General features: G+C 37.8%; 1 protein-coding gene across 1 annotated transcript in view; it reads left to right on the top strand.

Moving 5' to 3' along the window:
* LOC149832089 (L-serine--phosphatidylethanolamine / L-serine--phosphatidylcholine phosphatidyltransferase-like) overlaps positions 1-12,184 on the top strand; it is a 110,980-nt gene that overhangs the window by 29,308 nt on the left and 69,488 nt on the right. The window contains exon 5 of the mRNA XM_090014320.1: positions 3,103-3,193. Within this exon, the coding sequence (XP_089870446.1) occupies positions 3,103-3,193 (91 nt within the window). The remainder of the gene's footprint in view (positions 1-3,102; positions 3,194-12,184) is intronic.

Raw genomic sequence — 12,184 nt, 5'->3', positions numbered from 1 at the left:
CTGTTGTTTAAACGAAATCCATCTTTGGATGTGGTTGCTTACACTGACGCAGATTACGCAGGATCTGTCGAAGATAGGAAGTCAACATCTGGATTTTGTGTGTTTGTGGGAGGAAATCTTGTTACCTGGAGGAGTAAGAAACAAACCGTTGTAGCCAGGTCGAGTGTTGAATCTGAATATCGAGCAATGGCCCAGACTGCAGCTGAGATTATGTGGGTAAAATCAGTCTTGACCGAGCTTCAGGAGAAAGTACCTCTGCCTATGTTGATGATGTGTGACAATAGGGCTGCTACATATATTGCCAACAACCCAGTGTTTCATGAAAGGACTAAACATATTGAAGTTGAATGTCACTATGTTCGTGACCTGATTCAAGCTGGGTTTATCTGCACCGATCATGTATCTTCCGAAGATCAAGTAGCGGATGTTTTTACCAAAGCCCTGGCGAGACCAAATTTCTCAAAATGTTGTGACAAGCTGAGCATGATTGATATCTATGTTCCAGCTTGAGGGGGAGTGTTGAGATTAAGAGGTTTTAAGTTTTAAGGTTATTTGATATTGTTGAGAATAGGTGGTTTTATGTTAAGTCTTTTTATATTAGAGGCTATTTGAAAATATGTTTTCATGATGGGCTAAGATGTAATTATTCTTTTTAGCCTCTCTCTATTTAACATAGAGAGAAGCCCTAATAATGTAAGAAGTGTTTTCTCTGTGCAGCCGTCTCTCCCTCTCTCTCTCTTCTATCTTTCCCTCTATCTCTCTCTCTCTACCTAGGGTTGGGTGTGTCTTTCAACACAGATGATGAGACATTTCATCAAACATCTGTCAAGCACCTTCAATTCTGTCCATTCATGCTATTGATATTGTAGATAAAAGGGCAACCTGAAATGTGAAACAATGATGTCTTTTGATAAATTATTGCATGCTTCACATTTGGTCATGCATCATTCAAACACCCTATGCTTCCTTCTTTCACATATCCATGTCAAGGAAGCAACAGCTTGCTTGACACTGGTCATTGTCTTTCACCTGAAAAAAATGTGCCCATGGCTTCTTAAAGTCAAATATGTCAATAAAAGTGAAAGAGTATCACACGATGCTCTAAAACATAATAACAATAGATGAAATGGGAACTAGGAGATTTTAAAAGATTGAGATTCTCTAATAGATATATTGACATTTTTGACATATTAAGAAATGACATTCTTTGCAGTGTCATGTAAATATAACTGTTACATGATATTTACAAGTTTACCTGTGAATAGCAGTCTATGTACTCATACATTATTCAATTCAAGTTATTCAACATATCAACTTTTTGAACAAGTAGCTTAAGGTTGATGAGCATAGGTATTTGGTTCTCTATTTTCCGTTGTAGCAGAAAAAACTGGCATGCTGTATCATACTTTGGTATTTATGGTTCAAGTGATCCTCTGTGAATTTAATAATGTCTCTGGGTGTTTGATGAAAATGTATAATTAATGCTATGAGCTAGTAAATTTGCATCTATTTCTTTAGGAACATTTCTCCCTTTGTGCATTTGCATTAGGCTTCCTTAGATTTATGTATTGCAATAGACTCAAGTATATATGTTTTTCCAGCAAATGCTTGAATGAATGCTTGGCTATATTTTGAAGTGCACTCAGTTTCAATTCCGTAATTCCTTCTTTATTTATTTAATCATGGAACAAAGCACATTTCTATTAGCATTGGTAGCTAAATATTTGACTACTACAAGAGCATGTTCACATATATTCAGCTCATGCTTTCAACCAAAACCAATTCTGACAAAGTGGGATTAGGATAGGAAGAGGGATCTTCATACTGGATGGAGGTAGGGATGCACACGAGCCAGGTTCAAGCCAAGCTTGGGCTGGCTCGGCTCGGCTCAAGAAGAACTGGCTGTTCAAGCTTGGCTTGAGCTCGAGCTGAGCTTGAACAGCCTATGCCCTGGATCGGCTTGAGTCGAGCTTGAGCAAAGCTCGGCTTGATTCGAGCTGAACACGTCTATGAAAAAAGTTTTCAAAGTTTTTTTGAAATTTATGTCAAAACCACCTTTTGAAAGAAAAGAAAGTGGTGGGATTTGAACCCAAGCCACTTTCAAAGAAGTCCACCGTTTTACCCACTAAGGTAAAACCTCCTTTTGTGTTCATGTAAAGAAAAATAACATACATATATAAAATCTATTTTCTTTATATAACTATGTGAACCAAGCTTGATCGGGTTTATCAAGCCTATCTGAGCTGGACTACCTGTTCAATCTTGGCTCGTTTACGTGTACCGAGCCTGAACCCTTGTTCAAGCTCGGCTCATTTATTTTTACGAACAAGTTCGAGTCAAGCTTAAACAGGTTGAACCCTAAATGGAGGAATGCTGCAACAAGGTTACCTTGAGACAAATCCATTCCAATTTCAATTCTAAATTTGGAGTAATTTCATTATGTTCATGTAAACTCATTAACATGATCAAATCTGATATGGTTTGAGTTTGTTACACTGAATCTGAACCCATAGAATCGATCCATTTAGTTAAGCAGATATTGTAACCTATGAGAATAGGTTGTGCTTGATCTGTATTAGGTGTTATTTTCCCTGGATCCACCTTGAATTTGACACTTATAGTTACATCATGGGAAGGTGTCAGATGGTGCCTGGATGGTTAGATGTGGATTAAAATATGCAAGGAGCGGACCTGTTTATGTTACTACACTTAGGATGGATGTCTGCCCTGGCTGAGCCATGTGATACCATTCCACCTGGTCTAGACTTAGGTGAGGCTACTATATACAGCTCTCTAGTCAATCAACACTAGGCTGGTCCTCACATAATGCTTCACCATGTGGAAACCACATGGTTTTTAATGAACAACTTCTGATAATTCTCGATGCTATTGGTGTGACAAACAGAACAGGGTGCTTTTATAGGGTTAACTTGATACAAATTTGATGTTATGTGAAGGCACAGATTTTGGTTCATTGATTTCTTCTGAACTGTTGCAGTGCACTTATCAAGCTTGTAACTTTGATTTATTGAAAGATGACAAAGATGGATGATCAAATGAACTTTCTGATATGAACACAAAATTTCTATTGTTTTTCAACAGGATACTGATTAGGCCACATCCAGCTATTTGGCGATTGGTACATGGAATGGCGGTTGTTTATCTCGTGGCCCTCACTTTTTTACTCTTTCAGGTTCTTTCTTTTCTGTCACATTTTATATATTGGGTTATTTCAGTTTGTTTTAGTAGTATATGTGTACTATTGATAATATAAATCTGTAGACTGTATTTTTTTCTACCATTTATGCTGTATAAAATTGCTTCAAGATTATATTTCTCATGATTAAATTCTTACTGATGATTGCAAATGGCCATAACCACTTGAATGTTTGGTGCTTATGCATGTAGTAAATGGGAAACCTGAACAGGAAGAGCAAGCTATGTGGGAAGAAATGAGAACTGAAAGTAGCAGTTATTTTTTATAGAGAAGTGTTCTTGGGGTGAGAGAAGGAATGCATGATAGTTAATAAAATCATATTTCTGGAGGTGGCTTTTCATGCAGAAAATATGGATTAGGGTCAGACAGTAGAGTGAAGCGACTCATCAATTATTATCTTTCAGAAAATATAGAATAATGGATCTAAAAAAGTATGTTGTGTGACTTCCAGACAGCTGAACTGTTGACAACTGCTAGATAATAGATTGCGAGCCAGAGAAGAGTAGAGTACCCTTCTGTTGAAGAATAGGTCAGAAAAATATATTCTACTAGAGGTGCAATTTTATGGTTGAGTTTGTAATGAAACAAGAGTGCACAATTACAATGCCAACGAAGGGCTACACAAGTGCGATGACAATCTCATGAAAGAGAGACACAAAAGTATGCAATCCTCAAGAGCACAAAGCCCTCAAGAGCACAATAGAAAAAAATATTGTATTAACACTTCAAATGCTTTAGAAAAGCATAAGTTTACATAGTGAGGTGAGGCTCTATTTATAGTGCCTCGCATACCTTTAAGGGAGGCAGTCCAACGATTGGACTGTCACCCCAACAGTCCATTTGACTTTACAATAAAAAAAACATAAAAATAAATAAACAAAAAGACCTTTCAGTCCCTAATGGACTGTACTAAAATACATATTATGAAATAACCAAAATACCCTTGATATACGTATATTGTATAAATATACGTATATCAGTTAGGTATAAATATATACACAATATTTTAACACTTCCCCTTGAACTTACGGTGAAATCACCGAAAGTTTGCTAAGAAGATACAAAAATCTTGGTAGAGGAAGAGCTTTGGTGAAGAAGTCCGTAATCTGAAACTCGGACTAAACATATGGTAAAGTAATCGTCCCCTTCAAGTAATCTTCGCGAACATAGTGACAATCCATCTCAATATATTTCGTTCGCTCATGAAATGTATGATTTCTGGCTATATATATGGCACTTTTGTTATCACAAAATAATTTTGAAGGTTCTGAAACATCAACACCCATATCTCAAAGTAATGATCTCATCCACACGACCTCGGTGGTTGTTGTAGCCATCGCTCTATGTTCAACTTCTGTGAAAGATAAAGAACTTTCTGTTATTTTTTTGCATCGCCAAGTAATAAGGGAATCACCTACAAACAAACAAAAACCTGTAGTTGAGTAACGGCTATTGGGATCTCCTCCCCCGTTAGAATCAGTATAAGCAATAAGATATAAAGATGATGAAGAGGATAAAAATAACCCTTTAGATGTAGTTTTCTTTATGTATCAAACTATTCTTAATACAACACTCATGTGAACCGATGTGGGCACATGTTGAAACTGACTTGCAGTGTGTACTGCATGCGCAATGTCTGACCTGGTAATAGACATGTACATTAATGATTCGATAAGTTGTCTATAAGGAGTTGAATCATCTAATAACACTCTGTCTTCAACTCTCATTTTTACATTTATCACTTCAGGAGTATCAACATATTTTGTGTCAATGATTCTCGAGCGTGTAATAATATCAATTGCAAACTTGATTTGAGACAAAATGTACCCTTTTGACGAGTATGCTACTTCAATTCCTAAAAAATATCTCAATAAACCAAGGTCAGTCATATCAAAAGTTTTTTTAAGCATAATTTTAATTTCTTAAATTTCCTTCTGATCAGTCCCAGTGATAATCATATCAACAACATACAAAAGGAGAATGATAAGTGAGGTACCTTTAGATCTTATCAAAAGAGTAGTGTCAGTGTAACAAGATTTAAATCCAAGATTGAACGCAGTTCCACTAAAACGATCATACCATGCTTTAGGAGCTTGTTTAAGCCCATATAAAGCTTTTTAAAGACGATGAACCATACCATTTTCAATAGTCAGACCAGGGGGAGGATCCATGTACACTTTTTCATTTAAATTTTTATTTAAGAAAGCATTCTTAACGTCTAACTGAAATATAGGTTATTTTTTAATAGATGCTACTGCAAATAGAGTCTTAACTGTAGTCATGCGAGCTATTGGGGCAAATATTTCCTCATAATCTATTTTATATTCCTGAGAGTATCCTTTTGCAACTAATCTTGCTTTATATCTTTCTGAGAACCCCGTCACTCTTTGCTTTGATTTTAAAGACCCATCTGCATCCTATTGTCTTTTTTCCCTTGGAAAGAGGTTGAACTGCCCAAGTATGGGCCTAGTGTAATGCATCTAATTCTATTTTCATAGCTTTTACCTATTCTTTTATGTTTTTAGGTTCTTTGTAGTTAGATGGTTCATGATATGAATAAATTGCTAGAAGGCAAGCCCTATAGTTTGGAGAAAATGATTCATAAGAGATAAACCTATTTGGAGGCTTATGTATTCGTTTAGATCTTCTAACACTAGCTTCTTCAGTATTTGTTGATTGATTATACCTTTTAAGGCACATGGATGCTTTCCATTATCTCCTCTAGAGTATTGTAAGAGATTATGAGTTGGTTCTCTTTCTTCACTTGAGTCATTAATAGACTCAAAATTATCAATATCATTATTATCAACAATTTCATTATTTGATTTAGCTAACAAATCAAATAAGAAGGCATACTCGGATTCTTCCTTAGGTTTTTCAAAATCAAATCCATTTTTATTTTCAGGAAAAATAACATTTCTAGAGACATAAAGTTTATCATTTGTTTGATCATAACATCAATAGCCTTTTTTTATTTTTAGCATATCCAAGAAAAACACATTTTATAGCTTTAGGAGAGAGTTTGTTGAAGGCCTCCTAGGGAATACCGGTAGCTTCTGGGAACTGCACTTCCCAGGTCGTGTCCCACCATTTGCGAGCGTCCTCCTTCAGATGGAAAGTCTTAAAAAGTGTTTTTTTGTCGTCTGGGACCGACAAGACTTGGAACACCCATTCCACCTCCTCGACTCAATTCTTCTCCAAGTCTAGGTCTACTTCACCTGTGAAAACCAGTGGATCGAGCTTCAAGAATTTCTCGTAGGTCACGATCGACGTTGCCTTTGAGGAAGGAACCTGGTCCCGTTGTGAGCGGACTTGGCTCCTAATCGCCTCTGCAAGGGTGTTGAGGGAATCCATCACAAATCCCCTCTGCTCGGACCACTCATCTGTTGAGCCCTCATTCGAACTCTGCACCATCGTTATAAATAAAACAAGGCACATCAATAAACAATACCAGAAATTAGAACAAAAAGCATACTATCCTTCGGTACGTTAAACATTACATCAATATTTTATACAAAAATCCAGCTATACTGGTGTACAGGCCGAAAAAAAGGAACATTATCCGCAATGGAGTTCGTAGACTCCCATATAAAACTTGATAGGTACTAACTTCCTCTAAGGACGACTAGTGAACTGCCGAAGGTATTTCCTATTATTACCCGTGCGCCTAAACCTGCACCAAGCGGTGAAGGGAAGTGACTCATCGCAGGGGGTCTCATCCCTATAGAGCAGTGTTGCAGGTGTATACTTTGGCGAGTCAAAGATGTAGATTGACGAGGCAGGTGCAGGTGTGTAAGTGGGTGAAGCATTTTTCGCGGTGACTGCAGGGTGTGGTGGTTGCTCGCCTGCTGCAAGTGGGTCTTAGGCGTCCCTGTCTGGGGTAGTGGTGTCCTCAAGTCTCTGAGCTGAAGTCGACCCTGAAAAGACGTAGCCGTTCACGTCTGGGTCTGGATCCTGAGATCCAAACCCAATTCGTTTTATCTATTTTAACACATGCTTATTAATGGCATGTTGTAATTTTAGTATTGTCTGTAATGGGTATTTTTGTACCCTAATTTCTTTACATGAGTTTACTTAATGTAAAGCAAGAAGAGCCGACCCTATTGGGGTTTCTCCTGCAGCCATCAGAGCTTCTCTCTCCTCTCTCGTTCTTTTCTTAGATGGTATCAGAGCAGTGATCCTCTCCAAGGTCTTGGTTGAAGGTATTTCTTCTCTTACTCCTCCTTTTCAGCCAACATATTCCTTTCTTTTCTGCATATTCCTATTCTTTGACGTACTCCTTTTCCAGCCAACGTATTCCTATTCTCTTTTTTTCTGCATATTTTCTTTTCTATTTCTAAAATCTGAATCCTATCTCTTTCTATTTCTAAAATCTGAATCTGCATATTCCAGACAACGTATTCTTCTAAAATCTGAATCCTATCCTTTTCTTACTCCTCCTAGCCAACGTATTTCTCTGTGCAAGTTTCAGTATATTTTTCTATTCTCTATTTCTTACTCGTTATCCTCTTTGACGTGTTTTCATATCACGTCTACATTGTTTCTTCTTTTCTTCAGAAAGACAAGGTCAGACTTAGAGATTTCGATCTGAGTAAAACATCAGATCTCTTTTTTGGGATTCCTTTCCTATTTGTTTTTCTTTTTGAAAGGAAAAGCATGTTATATTTAAATAACGTGTTCCTGTTTGCATTTCATTGACCGACTTTTATTCAGATCGTTTTTGCTGCATAACCTCGGTTTTTGCCTCACGTAAAAAAAAAAGGCAACCGAGTTCTCTGAAACTTGTTCTTAGTTCTGATTCAAAGTCTTGCTTTCACCTTCAATCGCCTATGGAATCTTTTTTTGCTTCTCAATCTGGCCTCTTTTCCAACTTTCTTAGCCAACTTGTATCTGAGAAACTGAACAACTCCAATTTTCTCACCTGGAAAAGACAAATCATCACATTCATAAGAAGTCAGTTGCTTTCTGGACACCTAGATGGCTCTGTTTCTATTCCTCTAGAGTTCATATCACAAGATGGCAAGACTGGGGAGGGTGACACTTCCATTACCTTTGTCAAAAATCCAGAATATATATCCTGGATGAAGCGAGATCAGGCTTTGGTTGCCTACATCACTTCCACGCTGTCATAGGAGGTGCTTGTGGTAATCCCAGATGACTGCACTGCTATGCAGCTATGGCATCATCTTGTTCAAACGTATTCTTAAGTCTCTCAGGCTAGAGTTTTATTTTTAAAGAAAGAGTTTCAAATGCTGAGAAAATACTCCATGACTGTCATGGAGTATTTAAACAAAATGAAGACTATCACAGATCAGTTGGCGATTGTGGGTTGCACGATCAGTGTCAAAGATATGGTGTAACAAACCTTGAGTGGGCTGGGACTTCCTTGCTGTGTTTGTCAGACTTACTCTTACAGTATAAAATGATTTTGAAAGGATTCTCTGAAGGTAATCACAACCCCAGTGGAGCACACGATGTTCTTGCCACCGAAGTTAACTATGGTCGAGGACATGGCAAGTATGAATCTCGAGAAAGGGAAGGTCAAGAGAGGAATGAACAAGGAGCTCGTGGAATATTACCTACTCCCAGTATGCCTCCTAATTTGCAAAGGCAAAGAACAATACCTACCTGCTTTCTCTGTAACAAAAGGGGGCACATAAAGGCAAATTGTTGGTTTAACCCTCAAAATAGAGGAAAACAATTGGAGACAAGAAAGATAACAGATACATTGAAGAATAGTGGAGAAGTCAAAGAACTGTTGTTATCTGCCTTGGCTGAATTGAACATCAAACAGAATGATCAAGGCACTTGGTATGTTGATTCTGGTGCAGCTACCCATGTCACTGGTGATGCTGGTAAGCTCCTAAATCTTGTTCCTTATGTTGGTAGAAATAGTATAGTCACTGGAGATGGGTCTCACCATCATATTTCGCACATTGAAAATTCTGTAATTCCTATGCCCAACTCTTATCTTGCTCTTTCAAATGTCATTCATGCTCCTAATATCAAGAAAAATATTGTTTCTGTATCTAAGCTTGTTGATGACATTAATGCTTCAGTTGAGTTTACTCCTTTTTCTGTTTGTGTTAAGGACCTTCACACGAGGGAAACGTTCGCTGAAGGAAAACGTCAAGGGAATATGTATGTGTTCCAAGAGAATCCTTCCTCTCGTGTTCAGCCTGCTGACTCCATCTTGAAGCTCACATCTTCATCTTCAGTTCTTTCTGATAGTATTTTTAATCTTTCTGAATGTATTGAGCCAAATCTTTGGCATGGTCGTCTGGGTCATTGTAGTAGTCGCTTTATTGATAAGCTTGTTTCAAGTAGTCTTATTCCCAAGTCAAGTATGAATTTAAGTGTCAAAAATAAAAAATGTTCTAGTTGTCTTCAGTGTAAGAGTCATGTTCTTCCATTTCATTCCATTAATATAAGAGCTTCAAGACCATTTGAAATCATATGTTCTGATGTTTGGGGTCCGACTCCATTTCAAGTTATTTCAGAATTTTTATTCCTTTATTCAAAATCAATTCTCTGAGAATATCATTTGTTTGCAATGTGATGGAGGGGGTGAATTCTCTTCAAATGACTTTATTAGTTTCCTCCAAACAAATGGGATAAGGAGGCAGGTGTCTTGCCCTCATACACTTCAACAGAATGAGATTGCTGAACGAAAGCATCACCATATTGTCGAGAGTGCAATGAGCATGATGCATGACAATAATCTTCTAGTTTCTTTCTGGACAGAGGCTTTTCATACAACAGTTTATGTCATAAATCGATTGCCCATGAATATCTTGGAAAACTAATCACCCTATTTCTTTTTGCATAGTGTGCATCTAAATTATCATGATTTGCGTGTATTCGGGTGTGTATGTTATGTTCATGTTGACAGTTAACTGCGGCATAAATTTTAGGATAAGGCCTTAAAGTGCAGATTTGTTGGGTACGCTAATGATTATAAAGGGTACAGATGCTATGAATCTGTGAGCAAGCGCATCAAAATATCCAGAAATGTTGTGTTTGACGAATCAAATTTTGGTCATAGTGCTGACACTTCCAAAAATTGAAGTTTATCATCCTTGGTTAAACTGAGACCTCTTTTCTTGTATTAATGATGTCTGTTCTTCTGAATGTAATCAAAGAGGTGAGGGAAATGTATCAACTGATGCGCAAAGAACTCAGGAAAGTGTGATTTTTGAACCACCGTCGACTCCCGAAAAATATAAGGGCATTGTTTACTCTAGACGTGAGAAGGAGATACCTCTCAACTCTAATCAGAAGCAGAATTCTGCTTCTGCTTCCATTCAATCACCTGTTTACAGAAGATCTACCCGATCTCGACACCCAATTGATAGGTGGGTTAGTTATGAGAACTTCATAATGGATTTTCAACTCTTCTTAGCCTTTCCCGACAAGGAAGATCAACCCACAACATTTTATCAAGTAATAAATTCTAAGAGATGGATTGAGGCCATGAACGAAGAAATGGAGGCTCTTCATGAATGTGACACTTGGGATATTGTTTCGAGACCACACAATCGAAATGTGGTTGGGTCAAAGTGGGTGTATAAGATAAAGTATAAGCTAGATGGCACTATCGAGCGGTATAAAGCTAGACTGGTTGCAAAAGGCTTCACACAAGAGCAAAGACAAGACTATGATGAGACATTCGGCCAAGTCGTGAAAATGGGCACTATCCACATCATACTAACATTGGTTGTTGAACATCAGTGGACTCTCAGTCAACTGGACGTGAAAAATGCATTTCTACATGGAACTCTGAAGGAGGAAGTGTACATGGAGCAACCCACTGGGTATACAACAGGGAACTCTAAAGAATACGTGTGCAGGTTAAAGAGAGCTATATATGGTCTGAAGCAGGTGTCTCGATCTTGGTTTGACAGTTTTTCGATTGAAGTTGAAAAATATGGTTTTAATCGATCTCTTCTTGACCATTCTCTTTTCACATTCAAATGCAAAGAACTTTTGAACTATAGATTCAAGATGAAGGATCTTGGTAAGCTGCGATACTTTCTTGGAGTAGAAGTTGACAGGACTCCTGAATGCATGACACTTACTCAACATAAGTATACCGTTGATGTTCTTAGCAAGGCAGGTATGACATATTGCAAGCCTCTAAGCACACCCAATGTACTTCATCAGAAACTCAGTTCCCAAGAGGGAGATTTGTATGAGGATCCTACAAGATATCGCAGGATAGTAGGAATGCTTCGGTATCTTACCTTCACTCGGCCTAACATTGTCTATTCTGTCAATCAGGTATCTCAGTTCATGCATGAACCATATATTGGACATATGGAAGCAGTTAAACGCATTCTTCGATATTTGAAAGGAACTATTGGAGATGGTCTTCTGTACAAAAAAAATATGCATGACCATCACATATATAAACTTCTTACTTACACAGATGCAGATTGGGCAAGAGACCCAGATGAGCGTAGGTCAGTCTCAGGATACTGTGTTTTCATTAGCTTAAATCTTGTCTCTTGGAGCAGTAGGAAGCAAAAGGCCATAGCCAGGTCGAGCATAGAAGTTGAATATAGATCAATGGCAACTGCTACGACTGAAGTAACATGGATCAGACACCTGTTGACAGAAGTAGGAGAATCGATTTCTAAAATCATTCTCTTGTGTGATAATCAAAGCGCTATCAACATGTCATTCAATCCTATTTACCACAGTCGTGCTAAGCATATTGAAATTGATCAACATTTTGTAAGACAGAAGGTCGAAGAAAAAGAAATTGAACCAGAATACGTTCGGACTGTTGATCAAGTTGCTGACTTGTTTACAAAAGGACTTCTCAAGGATGGATTCTGGATGTTAAAAGACAAGTTGTTCATGATTCAAAACCATGTACAACTTGAGGGAGGGTAAAAAGACGTAGCCATTCACGTCTGGGTCTGGAGATCCAAACCCAATCCGTTTTATCTATTTTAACACATG

This window comes from Nuphar pumila, chromosome 7 (assembly GCF_984573655.1).
Source record: "Nuphar pumila chromosome 7, dmNupPumi1.hap1.1, whole genome shotgun sequence".
NCBI lineage: Eukaryota > Viridiplantae > Streptophyta > Magnoliopsida > Nymphaeales > Nymphaeaceae > Nuphar > Nuphar pumila.
This window is presented reverse-complemented; position numbering and strand designations above follow the sequence as displayed.